General features: G+C 36.4%; 1 protein-coding gene across 1 annotated transcript in view; it reads left to right on the forward strand.

Moving 5' to 3' along the window:
• The window catches only part of LOC124511173 (zinc finger protein 568), a 389,983-nt gene that overhangs the window by 25,734 nt on the left and 344,204 nt on the right, over positions 1-20,045 (forward strand). Inside the window, exons 5-7 of the mRNA XM_047078140.1 lie at positions 2,007-2,133; positions 2,383-2,478; positions 7,246-8,808. Of these exons, the coding sequence (XP_046934096.1) occupies positions 2,007-2,133; positions 2,383-2,478; positions 7,246-8,808 (1,786 nt within the window). The remainder of the gene's footprint in view (positions 1-2,006; positions 2,134-2,382; positions 2,479-7,245; positions 8,809-20,045) is intronic.

Genomic DNA, 20,045 nt, shown 5'->3' on the forward strand with positions numbered 1-20,045 from the left:
ACTCTTCAAATCGCTATTTCCACACCGTATGTCAGTGGGATGTTTGCCCTGCCTTTTCTCCAAGAATAGCTCCAATGTCCTCCAAGCTCTCGCAGGGCCAAGCTCACGAACCTTTAAAAGTCTAGGCTTTGGGGCGCCTGGGTGGCTCAGTTGGTTGTGTGTCCGATTTCAGCTCAGGTCATAATCTCATGGCTCATGTGTTTGGGCACCGCATCGGGCTCTGTGCTGACAGCTGGGAGCCTGGAGCTTGCTTCGGATTCTGTATGTCCCTCTCTCTCTGCCCCTCCCCCACTCATTCTCTCTCTCTCTCTCTCTCTCTCTCTCATTCTCTTTCTCTCTCAAAAATAAATAAACATTAAAAAATAAAAGTATAGGCTTCAAGTCCTGTGGTTGCAAGAACTCATGAAATTTGGGCCCTTTAACTTCCCAAGCCAATTGCTGTGGGTGATTCATTTTCCCCATGTGCTCCCCTGTGTTCTAGTCTTGTCTCTCTCCCTTCTCCATTACTATAGTGCCCTCCCCACTGCAGGGGGGTATAATCTGTTTCTCTCCCATACATGGGGCTTGAATTTACAACCCTTAGATCAAGAGTTGCATGCTCTACTGACTGAGCCAGCCAGGCGCCCCTCCTTATTTTTTAAATGGATAATAATAGTAGCCACTACATAGTAGCCTTATAAGGGGAATTTAAAAGTTAATATAGCTAAAGAAGTTATTATAGTACCTGGCAAATAATAACTACTCAATAGTTGACAGCGATGATAATGTTGATGGTAGTAATGATCATAGATTATAGATACAGTTTCTTAGAAACATCACAATCTAGCCTTTGGTGATTTTCTTTTCTATTTCCCATTTTGTCTATCTCATTTGTACTATTTCTTGAATAAATTTTCCCAAATGTGGGATATATGTGCTTTTTGTTCTCAGAGTCTTTGCAGATAAATTATTTTTCCTTATTTCCTTATTTGAATTTTGAAGTTTTTAAATAAGGAGGAAGAGTTAGATATATGTAATCAAGTAACATTCTTTTCCAGAAATTTGTCATTTGTTTCTTGGCTTCTTTTACATCACAGTCATGGTTTTAATTCTCATCCGCTGATTGTAAATAAAACAAACAAGAAATAGGGTCGCCTTGGTGGGTCAGTTGGTTAAGCATCCGACTTCGGCTCAGGTCATGATCTCACAGTTCATGAGTTCAGGCCCCACATTGGGCTCCCTGCTGTCAGCACAGAACCCACTTTGGATCCTCACTCTCCCTCTATCTCTGCCCCTCCCCACTCATGCACATGCTCTCTCTCTCTTCCTCTAAACATAAATAAACTTTTTTTAAAAACAATAAAACAAGAAACACAAACCTGAGTCCCTTTGATGCTTAACTGTTGATTCTGTCCTTGGCCCTTTACCCACTATGTATGTTCTCTACGTTGTCTACAACTATTCCTATCCTTCAGCCATGGATTCAGCTCTCAATTTTAGGTTGATGGCTAATTCTCATGTTTTGTCATACCTCTAACTGCATAGTAGACCTTTCCATCTGGAAGTTCAAAAGACATTTCAAATTTTGCACCTTCAAATTTTCATACCTCTGCTCATCCCTCCTGCCTTATTTCTCTTCTGTCCCCACTTTCTCCATGTTCCTTTTCTCACTAGATCACACAATCATTTGGACAGGTTCTAAGATAGTTACCTGTAAGTCATGTGTAATTCTTTCAATTCTGTCACAGATTCAGTACAAATCTGTGACCACCATCTTCAGTTTCATGCATAATAGATAATGAATGCTTAAGTTTGCTGACTCAATAATTAACACCTTACAGGATATTTCTACTGTGGGTTTTTTTTCCCCCTCACAGTGTAATACAAAATTAGGTAAATATGAAGTCTTAAGATACAGTTTGTAATGAACTCTGATCCCTGGATACTAGCTACATGAGTTCTTACATATTTTGACCACTGCATCTAATTTTGATGACTTCATATTAATTAGGATTGTGCGTTTACAGCAAACAGTGACATTTAAGGATGTGGCTGTGGACCTCACCCAGGAGGAATGGCAGCAGCTGAAACCTGCTCAGAGGAACTTGTACCGGGATGTGATGCTAGAGAACTACAGCAACCTAGTCACAGTAGGTAAGGGTAGCTTTGCAATTTTACATAGAATTCCTTCCCATTTTTGAAATGTATGAAGATTTTAACTTGCCTTTTCTTCACATGATTGTATGTATTCATCTGCAGGGTGAAGCCTAATTACTTTGTCTCACTGTGGAAATTCCTTTCTCCTTATCCTTCACAGACCCTCAAGCCCCTAAGACTCAGCCCAAGGTGTGGATAGTTGTCTCCAGCATTAACATGCAAGTCCTTTGCTATTTCCTGTAATAGGTTATCAAGTCACCAAACCAGATGTGATCTTCAAGTTGGAACAGGAAGAGGAGCCATGGGTGATAGAGGAAGAAATGCTTGGGAGGCACTGTCCAGGTGAGTAAGCAAAAAAGCAGCTCTGAATGAGAAAGCCACACAACAATTGTTCATGGGGTTGACATCATTTCACATTTTCCAAGATTTTTTTTTCTTTAAGTGTATTTATTCTGAGGGGGAGAGAGAGAGGGTGAGAGAATCCCAAGCAGGCTCCACACTGACAGTGCATAGCTTGATGCAGGGCTCTAACTCATGAATCATGAGATCATGACTTAGCTGAAGTCAGACATTTAACCAACTGAGCCACCCAGGTGCCCCCCTTTGGCTAATTTTATACATTTCCTGCTCCAGATGTTGAAATAGCAATTTCTCTAGAAATGCCTGCTTCCTTTAGTGGGAAATGATTTGGAGACCAAAATCCGGGCACAGTGCTTGCTCATTGCTTCTAGAGCTGGACAAAGTCAGGAAAAATACACTTTTTAGATAGAAAAAAATGTATGTGTTCATACTGATACATCCAATTCAAATTAAGGAGTATAGGGTTGTTACTTACCTTTTTTGTTTTGTTTTTGTATCTTTTATACTGAAAATATTGGCTCCTTATTGCATTAAAATATTTATTTGCTTAATCCATATATATTTCTCAACCTTGGCACTGCTGACATTTTGGCTAGGTAATTCTTTGCTGTGGGGGACTATCCTATACATTGTAGGATGTTTATGTAGGGTGTAGAATGTTTAGCACCCTCTGTGGCCCTCTACTTATTAGGTGCTAGGAGTACCAATCCCCTTTCTCACCACTCCCCCAGTCATGACAGCCAAAGTCTCCAGACCTTCCAGATACTGCCAAATGTCTCTTGAGGCCCCAAACTGATCTAATATATTGTTATATATATATATATATATATATAACAATTACATATTGCATATTACATATATTACATATTATATATATTGTATATATAGTATATATATATTATACAATATATATTAATATATACAGTATATACAATATATATTAACAATAATACCATTATTACTAATGATTAAAAGACTACTAAATGTAGTTTAAGACTTCTTTGGTTGTATTTTTTTCTCGTTTATGATATAGTCAAACTACTGTGTTTAAAAAGTCACTTTAAAGGGACTAAGTGGCCTTAACTTGATATGTAGGTTTACTTGTTTCCATTTGTTTTCAATTTTTTATTAATTTTTTTTTTTCAACGTTTATTTATTTTTGAGACAGAGAGAGACAGAGCATGAACGGGGAAGGGGCAGAGAGAGAGGGAGACACAGAATCGGAAACAGGCTCCAGGCTCCGAGCCATCAGCCCAGAGCCCGACGCGGGGCTCGAACTCACGGACCGCGAGATCGTGACCTGGCTGAAGTCGGACGCTTAACCGACTGCGCCACCCAGGCGCCCCTTGTTTTCAATTTTTAAGAGTTATTTTTTTCCTCTTTTTTTTAGATTTAATTTTTTTTAATTATGTAAAAATTTACATGATTCCAGTGTCAAAGCTATAAAACAAATCAGAGATGTCATGCTTCTTTCTATTCAGGATATATAAGTGAAAAGAAATCAATGTGCAGAACAGCATTTAGAATATGCTACTTTTTTTATAAAAAAGTGGCAGAGGCACGTGTGTTAGATATGTGTTACATGTATGTATGTGTATATACATATATGTTTAGTATATTTATAAATTAAAAGAATATAGGAATAACCTCAAAACTAATAAAAATGCTTACCTGTCAGGCAAGGGAGGAATCAGTGTTTCAGGGATAGGGTGGAATCTAGTCTTTTCTGAATATGCTGCTATTTGGTAATTTCCAATTATTATCAACTTGATATTAATGAAAGATGAGGTTTAGTACTCTTGCACCACCACTACCACTTCCCCTTTCCTTTTTCTCTGGATATAGATATATCACAATTTTTGGCTAACTTGATTTTCACTGCTTACTTTGTTCTTTTAGGTGATATATTGTTACTACTGAGCCAAGAAATGACTATTAATTACATATCCTTATATAAATTGCTGTCATTCCTAGGGTTACTATTTGCCCAATTTTTCTGTTTGTTTTGTTTTCTATATATTTTCTATATATATTTTTTCTATATATTATATATATGTTTTAATGAGACTCTCAAATCCTTGTTTAAGTAGGGAATCAATCAGTGTCATTAGTTTTTCTTATTTTGATGCATCAAAGGATAAAAAGGAAATTCCAAAAATTCTTGTAGCTAACAAATTGTTGATGCTTTTTGAGTAGGAGACTGTTGGATTAGAACCTAGGAGTTTTTTGTGGAGTTCCAAATGGCAATTGTAGAATTCCAGTTGTGTGGGTCTTTTATTTTTAATCTTCTCATCTGCTACCTGGAGGTAGATGCCAGCATTCATGAGGGACAAGCAACAGAAAAGGATTGGAGGGGCGCCTAGGTGTCTCAGTCATTAAAGTGTCTGACTTCAGCTCAGGTCATGATCTCATGGTTCGTGGGTTTGAGCCCCATGTCAGGCTTTGTGCTGACAGCTCAGAGGCTGGAGCTTGCTTCAGATTCTGTGTCTCCCTCTTTCTCTGCCCCTGCCCTGCTTGTGCTCTCTCAAAAATAAATAAACTTTATTTTATATATATATGCATATATATATATGCATATATATGCATATATATATGACATACTTATATATGTAATATATTTATTATATGTTATATTTATATTATATAGGTATTATATATTTTTATTATATATATTTGTATATATAATATATAAGTATATATTATATATATGTAATATATATATATATTTTTTTTTTTTAAGAAAAAGGATTGGAGATCTTACCATTCAACATATGCAAGTTTACATTATTCGTAGTTTTTTAGTATGAGGCTTCCTTTGCATCTGCTTTACTTGTTCCTAAGTCTAGAGCCTGTATAATTCATTTTCTCTAGGAAAAGTAAGCCTTCCTTTTCCTGATCAAGTGGTAGATACATGACCACTTCCTGTGTGGGGTGGGTAGGAGGTGGGAGGATATTGGTCACAGTTCAGTTACAGAGAAAAGAGCTCATTAGTAGCTAATTTAAGAAGGAAGGAATTTACATGAAGGTATTAAATGTCCTAGAGAACCTTTAGGAGGACTAAAGGACCAACTATCGGATAGGCTTTTTTAAAAAACAATTTTTTTAATGTTTTTATTATTTTTGAGAGACAGAGTATAAGCGGGGGAGGGGCAGAAAGAGAGGGAGACACAGAATCCAAAGCAGACTCAGGCTCTGAGCTGTCAGCACAGAGCCCCTTGCAGGGCTCAAACTCATGAACAGTGAGGTCATGACTTGAGCAGAAGTCAGAAGCTTAATTGACTGAGCCACCCAGGTGCCCCAGAATAAGCTTTTAGGAATGACTCTCAAAGTCCTATCAGAGAAGTCAGCTGTTAAGTGAGTTCCTTTCCCCACTTTGATCAAGAAATTGCTTTTCATGGGGCACCTGGCTGGTTCGGTCAGTGGAGCATGTGACTCTTGATCTCAGAGTTGTGAGTTTGAGCTCCATATTAGGAGTAAAGCTTACTTTAAAAAAAAAAAAAAAAGAAGAAAGAAAGAAAGAAAGAAAGAAAAAGAAATTGCTTCTGATTGAACAAGGAAAATGCCTTGACAGCTATGAGCTTCAGAACCCTACCACTTCTGTTGTAATATCATAGGTAAAATGCCCACTTTCATTACTCTTTTAATTTATTTCTGAATTTAAATGTTGTATAATTAATTTAAATCATATTCAGAACCCTATATGCAAGTGTTTCCAGGAAATGTAGTTCTAACTCACCCTCTGCAGGACGGAGAAACATAGTACGAGGTTGGAAAGATGTTACTTAAGTAAATCCATAATACTTGCCTCAGGGAGTGTAATTGCTCCCTAAGACTTTAAGTTAATCCTCTTCAGGCATCTTATCTCTGCTTTATGAGTACCTGAATCCTTTAATTTGTTCTCTTTTCCAGTGCTTTGTGGCCAAATTACTTTGTTACCTGACTTTTACATCTTAGTAGTACTTTAACTTCTTAGCCCTGCTATTAGTTATCAGTTCCCTATATGCCTTTCATTTCCATTCTTTTGTTGAAATCTCTTGTTTACCTTCTTTATACTCGTTTTTTTTTTTCCTTGTGGGTTTGACCTTTAATTCTTTTACTGTCATTTTGATAGATTTTTAGGGAGAAGGGAGAAATAAACATATATATTCAATCCACTGTGTTTAACCACAAGTTTTACTTTCATCCTCTGGTCATTTTGACTCCCTATCCAGTCATTTATATATTCACCCTTTCATCTTAATTATTCTGTTCATGTTACTGATTTCTGCATTATATAAGCACACTTTTTTTTTTTTCAACGTTTATTTATTTTTGGGACAGAGAGAGACAGAGCATGAGCGGGGGAGGGGCAGAGAGAGAGGGAGACACAGAATCAGAAACAGGCTCCAGGCTCTGAGCCATCAGCCCAGAGCCTGACGCGGGGCTCGAACTCACGGACTGCGAGATCGTGACCTGGCTGAAGTCGGACACTTAACCGACTGCGCCACCCAGGCGCCCCATAAGCACACTTTTAAAATCAATCAAAGCTACTTAGGCCTATCAGTGTCAGTTTTCTCTCCATAATATTTTCTATCGGAGTTAACCCCTTAAAACTTAAAAACTAGGGACATTTGTACTTTGGATTTCTTTCATATTGGGAGACTAGAGTCAATATCAAAGACCAACTCTGTAGTAGCAAATTTCTGAAATGTTATTAATAGTATAAAGCAGAAAAATTCAAAAGTAATAATTTTTGGTCCTCCATTTTAGAAGTTTGGGAAGTTGATGAACAACAGATCAAGAAGCAACAGGAAGCACTCGTGAGGAAAGTCACATCCATCTCCAAGAAAACTCTGATTAAGGAAAATGTCATTGAATGTAAAAAAGTTACAAAAATATTTCCTTTGAACTCAGATATTATTACTTCAAGACCAAACTTCTATGAATGTGACTCATTTGATAAAGATTTGGAACATAATTTAGACTTACTTAGTTATGATAAGGACTGTATAAGAGAGGAAAATTATGAATATAATAAATACAGGAAGCCATTTTACCCTTGCTCATCCCATGTTCTAACCCCCTTTAAGTGTAATCAGTGTGGACAAGACTTCAGTCATAGATTTGACCTCATCAGACATGAGAGAATTCATGCTGGAGAGAAACCCTACGAGTGTAAGGAATGTGGAAAAGCCTTCAGCAGGAAGGAAAATCTTATTACACATCAAAAAATTCATACTGGGGAGAAACCATATAAATGTAATGAATGTGGAAAAGCTTTCATTCAGATGTCAAACCTTATTAGACACCAGAGAATTCATACAGGGGAGAAACCTTATGCATGTAAGGATTGTTGGAAGGCCTTCAGTCAGAAATCAAATCTCATTGAACACGAGAGAATTCATACTGGAGAAAAGCCCTATGAATGTAAAGAATGCGGAAAATCCTTCAGCCAGAAGCAAAATCTTATTGAACACGAGAAAATTCATACTGGGGAGAAACCTTATGCATGTAATGAATGTGGTAGAGCCTTTTCTCGAATGTCATCTGTTACTCTACACATGAGAAGTCACACAGGGGAAAAACCCTATAAATGTAATAAATGTGGAAAAGCCTTCTCTCAATGTTCAGTGTTTATTATACATATGAGAAGTCATACAGGTGAGAAACCCTATGTATGTAGTGAATGTGGGAAAGCATTCTCTCAAAGTTCATCCCTTACTGTACATATGAGAAATCATACAGCTGAGAAACCCTATGAATGTAATGAGTGTGGAAAAGCCTTCAGCAGGAAAGAAAATCTCATTACACATCAGAAAATTCACACTGGAGAGAAACCGTATGAATGTAATGAATGTGGGAAAGCTTTTATTCAGATGTCAAACCTCATTAGACACCAGAGAATTCATACTGGTGAGAAACCTTATGCATGTGCAGTATGTGGGAAAGCCTTTAGTCAGAAATCAAATCTCACTGAACATGAGAAAATTCATACTGGAGAAAAACCTTATCATTGTAATCAATGTGGAAAAGCTTTCAGTCAGAGACAAAATCTCCTCGAACATGAAAAAATTCACACTGGAGAGAAACCATTTAAATGTAATGAATGTGGTAAAGCCTTCTCTCGAATCTCATCCCTTACTCTTCATGTGAGAAGTCATACAGGAGAGAAACCTTATGAATGTAATAAATGTGGAAAAGCCTTCTCTCAATGCTCATTACTTATTATACATATGAGAAGTCATACTGGTGAGAAACCCTTTGAATGTAATGAATGTGGGAAAGCATTCTCTCAAAGAGCATCCCTTTCTATACATAAGAGAGGTCATACAGGTGAGAAACGCCGAGTGTACTAAATGAAGGAAGGCCTTTTCTTAAATTCAACTCATGCTTTACTTAACTTTTGAAATACATTGGTGTAAACTCAAAACAACCAAGATCTTTATGGAAAAATTATAAAACTTTATTGGAGGGCATAAGACTTGAATAAATAGAAATACCATGTATAGAGATGGAAAAACTCAATATCATAAAAATGTCAGTTCTCCAAAATGAATCTATTGACCTAATATAGTACCAAACATCTAACAAGAATTTTCTAGGATCTTTACAAAATGATTCTAAAATTCATGTGAAATGGAAGTCCCTGGATTGCTGAGATGATTTTGAATAAGAACAGCAAGGACCCATCTTCTACCATATATTACACAAAAGTTATGGTCATTAAATAGTGTGTGGTATCAGAGCATGAATACATAAGCAGATTTTACAGAATAGAATGCCTAGGAATAAATCAATGAATATATGCAAACCTGGTGTATATTATACATAACAATGACATCATGAATCAATAGAGAAATGACAGCCAATAAAATTTGTTGGAGTATTTGGTTCTCCATATTGGGGAAAATAAAACTACATGCAATCTTACAATATATAAAGAAAACAGAATTCCAAAGGATTTGAACACTGGAATGTGAAAAGCCAAACTGAAATTCTTGGGAGGAAATACAGAATGTTGTCTATGGTTTTGAGGCAGCGAATCATTTTTTTAAAAGGCAAAAGGACCCTGCAGTTCCTTTTCTGTATATTCATCATAAACAAATATGCGTAAATATATATATATACATATATATATATATATATATACACACACACACACACACACACACACACTAAATTATGGATGAGGTAATGGATGGATAAAATGTGATATAGTCAAATAATGGAATAGTATACAGCAGTTAAAAGCAATAGACTAGATCTGTATTTTGTAACATGGATAGTTATGTAAAACAATGTTGAGTGGAAAAAAAATCAAAATCCTCAAATGAAACATTGTGTAATGACATTCATATAAATTGGAATTAAATCATAAAGAACAGAACTATGTTTTTATTATTATTGAAATATGTATGTATGTAAAATGGACTAGAAGGGTACATACCAAATTATTATTAGTATTTTCTCTGGCAGGGTATTGATCAAAGGGGACTTTTAGCTTTATTTGTAATTTTTACGGCTTAATAAAGATCGAGAGCATATAAATCTTAAAAATTAATGATTCGCAGTGGCAATATGGATGGCTTGTCTTAATGGTGTTTTTGTAGTTATTTCTCAGACCTTATGGCTTGGGGGAAGCCTGTGCCCATAGAAAAAAATGTTAGGATGGATCCATATGCCCTATCAGACACTGAGCTATTTTATCAAAAATATTTCCAGAAAATTAGTAATTGGAAGTGATAGTCCTATTTACTATACAATATGAAATTAGCATACTTTATCAATCTTATGGTTTTTTTTACATTTTAACATTTCTAAAATTGTGATTCATTTTTTTTACCAATTATGTTTTAGATTTAATTATTTATTAAAATTTTGAAAATCAGATGGGAGTATGATAAATCAAGTATGATTTTATTTACTATTTTAGGGCACTATGGTCTACTAATGATTCCTTCTCTCAATATATCTTGCATTATTTGGCAACAGGTTTGTTGGATTCATAGCTAACTAATTAGTAATATATTTAGAGTCAATATGGAGAAAATAACATTTTCCTGAGAATTGACTCTGTGACCAGTTTTCTTGCCCTGTTTCCATAAAACCAGGACAAACATTAATATCATAGGTAATCATTACAACATTTTGGAATGAGAAAGCCTTTTATTTTCTTGAGATGGCCATAAACAATCATGTAACATTGCTTCACTCTTAACCTACAGATTATTTTATTCCTTTCATAACCCTTGATTTATATGACCTATCTTATTTTGGTTGGAAATGGTAGCGGTCTAGACCCTGAACAGTAAAAACATAGTTCCTATAAAAGGATTTCATTCTCTATAATCTATAATAATATATGAACCACCCCTTAAAGTAAATGTTTTGTTATGCCATCTCACAATATAACTAATGCACAGAAAATCATTGGTGCCTTTTTAAAAGGGAGATTAGAATAGGAGCTATTAAAAGTGAACTTTAGCATTGAATGCTTGAATATTAACTATATTTGTTCGAGGATGATTTCACAAAAGAAAACCTCAAACTAAAGTAGTGATATACAAACATGACCGTATCACTTTTGACTTTTATTAGCTACTTTTAAAGACTGACACTGACTTACATTTGTAAATTGCAAGGACCAATTTTCATGAAAACAACAATTTACCAAAATTTAAGTATCTAAAGGAGTATTGTCATTTCAGAGTCTCTTCTTCATTCCTTTTTTTTTTTTTTCCTTTTTTTAAGTGTTTATTTTTGAGAGACGGAGCACAAGCAGGGGAGGGGCAGAGAGAGAGGGAGACACAGAATCCGAAGCAGCTCCAGGTTCTGAGCTGTCAGCACAGAGGCGGGGCTTGAACACACAAACCATGAGATCCTGACCTGAGCTGAAGTTAAACGTTTAACTGACTGAGCCACCCAGGCACTCCCATAGTCTCTTCTTTAGCAGGTTTTATGCTAAGTCCAGTTTTGCCAGCATACCTAATTTTTGTAGACTTGTTTTTTAAAAAATAGTTTTCAAAGTTCATGTGTTATCTACATAACAAACCTGTGTTTGATGAGTATGTGCAGAAATTAGAACCCTTGTGCATTTTTAACAGGAATGTAAAATGGTATAGCTGCTGAGGAAAACAGTTTAGCAGTTCCTCAAAAAATTACCATATGATTCTGCATTTCTCTACCTAAGTATATATCCAGAAGAATTGAAAGCAGGGGTTCAAACTGATCCTTGTACACTAGTGTTCATAGTGGCATATTCAGAATAGCCAAAAAATGGAAACAATCCAAATGTCCAGCAGTAGATGAACAGATAAACAAAATGTGGGATATACAAAAAGTGGAATATTATGCAGCCATGCAAAAGAAATTTGGATACATACTACGACGTAACTGAACCTTGGAAAAGTATGATTCCCATGTACATAAGGTAACTAGAATAGGTAAATTCATACAGGAAGTATGATAGAGATTACTGGAATAAAGGAGGAAGAAATGGAGAATTATTGTTTAATGGGTACATTGGTTCTGTTTCAGATGAGAAAATTCTGGAAATAGTGATGATTATAAAACACTATGAATATACTTAATGCCACTTAATTGTACAGGTAAAATTGTTAAAATGTTAAGTTTTATGTTATTAATGTTTTAACACATATGCACATGCACAAGTTTAGAAATACCCAATTTTTTAATGCCAACATCTGAACTATTTGAGTCATTCTCTATTGATAACTTTTTCTCTTGATTCTTTCTTACCTTTCCTATATTTTTGCTTATCTACTAATTTTGATTGTATACTGAACCTTGTGAATATGTTGTAGAGATTATGAATTTTGTTATAATTTTCTGGAGAATGTTGTCTTTGTCCTAAAAACAGCTACATTGGCTGGATTTAAAATCCAGCAATATGGGGCGCCTGGGTGGTGCAGTCGGTTAAGCGTCCAACTTCAGCCAGGTCACGATCTCGCGGTCCGTGAGTTCGAGCCCCGCGTCGGGCTCTGGGCTGATGGCTCGGAGCCTGGAGCCTGTTTCCGATTCTGTGTCTCCCTCTCTCTCTGCCCCTCCCCCGTTCATGCTCTGTCTCTCTCTGTCCCAAAAAAAATAAATAAACGTTGAAAAAAAATTAAAAAAAATCCAGCAATAGCTGAAATATCTGCTTCATTCTTTACATCTTCTAGCTATTGATTTCTATAGGCTCTTTGGAGTTTACACAAATTTGTGAAGTTCAGGCATCAGCCAAAGATTTGGACAGAATTTATAAGTAGATGTTGAATCTCCTCTCTGTAGCTCCTCCTTTCTGGAATTTAACTTTATTTTTAAAGAGTTTTTAAAACAGCCTGAAACTTCATCCTCCAACTTCTCAGGACAATAATACTGTGGCTCTCTATTTGAGTTTAGCTACCCCATACCACAGAGGCTGGAAAGTTCCATTACATGATAACCTGTATAAAAATTAATGTCTCACAGTATACTTTTCTTTTTTTCAAAGGTCAACTTCCCTTCAATTTTTTTGCCTGTTTTTGGTTGTTCCCCAATGCTTTCACATTGTGTGTGTGCGTGTGTGTGTATAAAGTATATATAGTCCAGAGTTGATTATCTTTTTTTTTTTGCAGTCCATGAAACATTTTATTTTGAATTAATATTTATGTATTTATTTTTAATTTTATCTTCAAGTTGGCTAACATACAGTGTACTCTTAGCTTCAGGAGTTGATTCCAGGGATTCATCACTTAACATATAACACCCAGTGCTCATCCCAACAAGTGCCCTCCTTAATGTCCATCACCCATTTTCCCCACCCTCCCACCCCAAACCCCCATCAACTCTCAGTTTGTTCTCCCTATTTATGGTTTTCCTCCCTCTCTGTTTTTATCTTAGTTTTCCTACCCTTCCCCTATGATCATCTGTTAAGTTTCTGAAATTCCACATATGAGTGAAATCATATGATATCTTTTTCTGACTTATTTCGCTTAGCATAATACCCTCCAGTTCATCCACATTGTTGCAAATGGCAAGATTTCATTCTTTTTCATCACCGAGTACTATTCTCTTGTGTATGTATATATATATATATATATACATACATATATATATATATATACATACATATATATATATATATATATATATATATATATATACACCACATCTTTTTGGACTCTTTCCATAATTTGGCTATTGTTGATAGCACTGCTATAAACATTGGGGTGCATGTGCCCCTTCAAATCAGCACTCCTGTATCCTTTGGATAAATTCCTAGTAGTGCAATTGCTGGGTCATAGAGTGATTCTATTTTTAATTTTTTGAGGAACCTCCATATTGTTTTCCAGAGTGGCTGCACCAGTTTGCATTCCCACCAACAGTACAAAAAGGTTCCCCTTTCTTCATATGCTCACCAACATCTGTTGTTTCCTGAGTCGTTAATTTTAGCAGTTTTTAACTGCTAATTTTAACTTTGACCAGCGTGAGGTGGTATCTCAGTGTGGTTTTGATTTGTATTTCTCTAAAGATGAGTGATGTTGAGTATCTTTTCCTGCGTCTGTTTGCCATTTGGATGTGTTCTTTGGAAAAGTGTCTATTCATGTCTTCTGCCCATTTCTTCACTGGATTATTTGTTTTTACGGTGTTGAGTTTGGTAAATTCTTTATAGATTTTTGATACTAACCCTTTATCCAATATGTCATTTGCAAATATCTTCTCCCATTCTGTCAGTTGCCTTTTAGTTTTGTTTGATTGTTTCCTTTGCTGGGCAGAAGCTTTTGATTTTTTTTTTTTTTTGATGCTTATTTTTTGGGAGACAGAGTGTGAGCAGGGGAGGGGCAGAGAGAGAGGGAGACACAGAATCTGAAGCAGGCTCCAGGCTCCGAACTGTCAGCATAGACCCCGATGTGGGGCTCGAACTCATGAACCGTGAGTTCATGGCCTGAGCTAAAGTTGGACGCTTAACCAACTGAGCTGCCCAGGCACCCCTGAAACTTTTTACCTTGATGAGATCCCAATACTTAATTTTTGCTTTTATTTCTCCTGCCATTGGAGCCATGTCAAGTAAGAAGTTGCTGCAGCCGAGGTCAAAGAGGTTGGTACCTGTTTTCTCCTATAGGATTTTGATGGTTTCCTGTCTCACATTTAGGTCTTTCATCCATTTTGAATTTATTTTTGTGTATGGTGTAAAAAAAGTGGTCAAGTTTCATTCTTCTGCATGTTGCTGTCCAGTTCTCTGAGCACCATTTGCTAAAGAGACTGTCTTTTTTCCATTGGATACTCTTTCCTGCTTTGTTGAAGATTAGTTGGCCATAAATTTGTGGGTCCATTTCTGGGTTCTCTATTCTATTTCATTGATCTTTGTGTCTGTTTTTGTGCCAATACCATACTGTCTTGATGATTACAGCTTTGTTAATACAGGCTAAAGTCCAGAATTGTGATGCCTCCAGCTTTGGTTTTCTTTTTCAACATTACTTTGGTTATTTGGGGTCTTTCGTGGTTCCATACAAATTTTAGGATTGTTTGTACTAGCTCTGTGAAGAATGCTGGTGCCATTTTTATTGGGATTGCATTGAATGTGTAGATTGCTTTGGGCAGCATTGACATTTTAACAATATTTGTTCTTCTAGCCCATGAGCATTTTCCATTTCTTTGTGACTTCTTCCATTTCTTTCATAAGCTTTCTATAGTTTTTAGCATACAGATCTTTTACCAAAGTTTATTATCTTTTATGGATTAATCTGAAATAAGGCCATTTGTCACTACAAAAAGTGGAAATAGAAGATGACATTTGAGTAGAGAACTGAAGGAGGTGAGGGAATAAGTCATGGGGAAATTTAGATAAAGAACACTTAACTATAGAGAACAGAATCTTTAAAGACCCTTCAGTGAGAGCATGCCTGATATATTCAAGTACTGATAAGGAGTAGGACTTTGGTTAGAGTAAATTAAGAAGAGAGTAGTAATTGATAAAATTTAGAAAGAGATTGAAAGCCAGATTAAGTAGTGCCTTAAAGATGAGTCTAGGAAGGAGTTTAGGTTTTGTTGTGTTTTTTTTTTTAATTTTTTTTCAACGTTTTTTATTTATTTTTTTGGGGACAGAGAGAAACAGAGCATGAAAGGGGGAGGGGCAGAGAGAGAGGGAGACACAGCATCGGAAACAGGCTCCAGGCTCCGAGCCATCAGCCCAGAGCCTGACGCGGGGCTCGAACTCACAGACCGCGAGATCGTGACCTGGCTGAAGTCGGACGCTTAACCGACTGCGCCACCCAGGCGCCCCTAGGTTTTGTTTTGTAATAACTGTAAGACCATTGGAAGGCTTTAAGCAAAAGATTAACACAATCTGACTTAAGTTTTAAAAGAATTGTCTTATAGGACCTAATTATAATAAAGGAGCAAGTGTGGAACCAGAGATACAAATCAAGAGGCCTCAGATAAAAGTTACTTAGATCTGTGTGATAGTGGTTGATGTATTGAGAAGTAGTAAATTTCTTGAGACATTTTCAAGGTAGAGCTGTAAAGACTTGGCTGATAGGTTTGATGCAGTTCATTAGACGAAGAGAAGAATCAAAGCTATTGCCAAGATCTTTGGCCTGATCAACTTGAAAGATGTAATGTCCATCTGTTGAGACAGAAAATCTGTTGTACCAGCTGTTTTGTGGGTCTAGATGAACAAGGGGATATGCCTAGATTTCCAAGCACAGAATCCTACTAGACAGATATATGGATACGGAATCCAGAAGATAAGGATGACTAGAGATATACTTTCATGAGTTGTTAGGATATTAATTGTACTTAAAGCCAATGGACTGGATGAGAAGAGATCTAAGGACTGACCTCAGGGAGGGGGGTGGTGTGTGTGGCAGAATTCCAGCATTTAGAGATCAGAGAAGCAAAGAGAAAGCAGCATAGGTGACAAGAAAGTAGACCTAGGGAATTAGGAGAAAACCAAAAAAGGGTCATATACTGGAGGCAAAGTGAATAAAAAGTGTTTTAAAAAGGGGGAAGTAATGAACTTTATCAAATTTTGCTAATTGGTCAAATAAAAAGAAGACTGAGAAACTGATCATTCAGTTATTTAGCAGTGTTAAAGTCATTGGTGACCTTGACAAAAGTAGTTTAAGTGGCAGTAAGTAAAATTCTGAGAATGAAGAGAGGAAACAGAGGTAAAATGACTATAGTGATGGGAGATTTTACAATTGTTCTAAGTGACTGATCAAGCAGACAGGTTATTAAGCTTATAGATAATTTGAATAGCACAGTTAATGAATTTTACCTACTGGGACATATCTAGCACATGCAGCTGGCAACTTTCAAAATATACATTCTTTCCAAGCAAACCTGGAGCATTTATGGAAGTTGATAATAAAGTATCAATTTCATTGATGTAGAATTTAAGAAACAAAACAAAGAAAAAAAAACCCCAGACTCTTAAATACAGAGAACAAACTGGTAGTTGCCAGAGGAAAGGGGGAGGGGGGGTGAAATAAAGGGGATTAAGAGTACAGTTATGGCGATGAGCACTGAGTAAGGTATAGAATTGTTGAATCTTATTGCACACTTGAAACTAATGTAACACTGTTAATTAGACTTCAATGAAAAAAAAAGCAAGTATCAACCAAATATCAGTAGATGATATCTTAAACTGCACTCATCACATTGCAGTTAAACCACACATCAGTTACAAAATGCATAGGTACTCTCAGTGATCAGAAAACAGGAAAGTTATCAAAGACTACCGGGGTCATTTTAAAAGACACAGGAATCATCTTCAAAGGACTCTTACTGACCAAACATAAGACAGTGTTTTTTAATACTTACTTGTTTTTGAGAGAGGAAGAGACAGAGACAGGGAGAGAGGAAGACAGAGGATCCAATGCAGGCTCTGCACTGTCAGCGCAGAGCCCGATGTGGGACTTGAACCCATGAACCATGAGATCATAACCTGAGCTGAGATCAACCTTAACCAACAGAGCTATCCAGGGCCCCAAAGATAAGACAATTTTAACAAGAAAAAGACTAACAACTACAGATGATTGAAATATAGCAATTTGTGAAAATCCATAAGATCAACTGTCTGCAGGAAAGCAAGATATCAAAACTCATTTTTTTGGGGGGGCACGTGGGTGGCACAGTTGGTTGAGCATTGACTTCAGCTTGGGTCATGATCTCACCATTTTTTAATTCAAGCCCCACATCAGGCTCACTTGTCAGTGCGGAGCCCACTTCAGATCCTATGTCTGCCTCTCGCTGACCCTCCCCTGCTTCTGTGCTCTCTCAAAAAGGAATAAACATTAAAAAAACCTTTATATATAAAACCTTTATATATAAAAACCTTTATACTATATATATATAGTACCAACTTCTTATATGAAAAGCATGATAATTAGGGGCGCCTGGGTTGCTCAGTTGGTGGAGCATCTGACTCTTGATTTTGGCTCAGGTCATGATCCCAGGGTCATGAGATCTAGCCCCATATTCTCTCTTTCTCTCCCTCTGCCCCTTTCCCCTGCTTGTACTCTCTCTTAAAAAAATAAAAATAAAAACATAATTAAAGAGAATTAAAATTTTATTTTGCTTTCTCCATATGAATTGTATTTCATAGTACCAAATAGTCCTAGTAAAGGTATAAAATAGCTGAATAATTTATAAAGAAAAGTTCTATACAGAATAGTTCTAGTTAACAATTGTAAGAAGAATGCTAGAATTAGAAAAATCAACATTTTACAACCTCAATGAAGTAACTGATTCAAGCGGTAAGTATCAATGAATACTAAAACCCTAAATAAAGGGTGATTGAGAAATGGGTAGTTTTAGGATACCAACGTGTCACCCTATATAAAATACAACTTTATTTTTTTTAAGTTATTAGAATATCACCCTGATGATATTTTTTAAACTTTATTTATTTTGAGAGAAAGAGCATGAGCAGGGGAGGAGCAGAGAGAGAGGGAGACAGAGAATTACAAGCAGGCTCCATGCTGTCAGTGCAGAGCCTGACGTGGGGCTTGATTCCACAAACCATGAGATCATGAACTGAGCTGAAATCAAGAGCTGGCCGCTAAACCGACTGAGCCACCCAGGCACCCCTAAAATATAACTTTAAAGTGGAAAGATCAGGGGCGCCTGGGTGGGTCAGTTGGTTAGGCATCAGACTTCAGCTTAGGTCATGATCCCCCCAGTTGTGGGTTGGAGCCCAACACTGGGCTCTGTGCTGACAGCTCAGAGCCTGGAGCCTGCTTTGGATTCTCTGTCTCTGTCTCTCCCTACCCCTGCCCCAGTCGCACTGTGTGTGTATCTCTCAAAAATAAATAAACATTAAAAAGTTTTTTAATTTTAAGTGGAAAGATCAGTTTCATCACTGGTCAATCTCAGCCTCAAAGTAGGACAACTAAATATTATGTGCTAATTGATGTTATACAGCATAAAGACAGAGCCAATAATTTTTAAAATCTAATCAAATGTTTAATTTCATTTACTAACAATACCCATAAAATGTAGAGAAAAAGATCAGTAATGTGAAACAGAAGCAATCAGGCAAGTTGCATTTTCTTCAGGACAACTAACCTGTTTAATTAAAGCAATGGCGTGAAAACAAAGGAATATTCTAGATTAAGAGAGACTTCAGAGACAACAGTCAATGCATGGACCCTCTTTGGATTCTTTTCTGATGAAAACAATGGCAAAAAAGATATCTGGGAGTGTAGTTGTAACACTGCATTTTTCTGATAACTAATGATGTGGAATATCTTTTTGTATATTATAGGCCATTTAGGTATCTTCATTTGTGAAGTGCCTATTGTATATTGTGCACATATTTACTGGCTTGTATGTCTTTATTAATTTGTGGATATATGTTCTGGATATATATTCTTTGCCAGAGATATGAATTATTTCTCCCACTAGCTTGACTTTTTACTTTTTTAAAGGTATCGCTTAATGAATAGAATTTCTTAAATCTTAGGGACATCTAATTTATCAGTGTTTTTTTCTTTTATGGTCAGTGTTTCTTGTATCAATTTTAAAAATCCTTGCCATACCACGGGGCACCTGGGTGGCTCAGTTGGTTGAGCATCCAACTTTGGCTCAGGTCATGATCTTGTGGTCTGTGAGTTCCAGCCCCACATGAGCTGTCAGCACAGAGCCTGGGCCCTGCTTCAGATTCTGTGTCTCCCTGTCTCTCTGCCCCTCTCCCCCCATTCTCTGTGTCTCTCTCAAAAATAAATAAACATTAAATTTAAAAAAAATCCTTGCCGTACCAATATCATAAAGACATTTCCCTATGTTTTCTTCCAGAAACTTTGTTTTACCTTGTACATATAGGTCTGCTATTGGTTTTGAATTATTATGTATAATTTGAACTAAGGATCAAGGTTCATTTTTTTCCTCACATAGATATCCAGTTGACTTAGCACTATGCAATGAAAAGACCATTATTTAACTATTGAAATTCAGTGGCTTCTTTGTCATAAACCTGGTGTCTAAAAATGTTCAGTCTATTTTCGGACTTTCTGTTCTGTCCTATTATCTACTTACTTATCTTTGCACCAAACTACAGATTTGTTTACTGTGACTTTATATTATTT

Source organism: Lynx rufus, unplaced genomic scaffold, assembly GCF_022079265.1.
Source record: "Lynx rufus isolate CCGP_SWC_20201006 ecotype Redwood Valley unplaced genomic scaffold, mLynRuf1.p SCAF_16, whole genome shotgun sequence".
In the NCBI taxonomy this organism is placed as follows: Eukaryota; Metazoa; Chordata; class Mammalia; order Carnivora; family Felidae; genus Lynx; species Lynx rufus.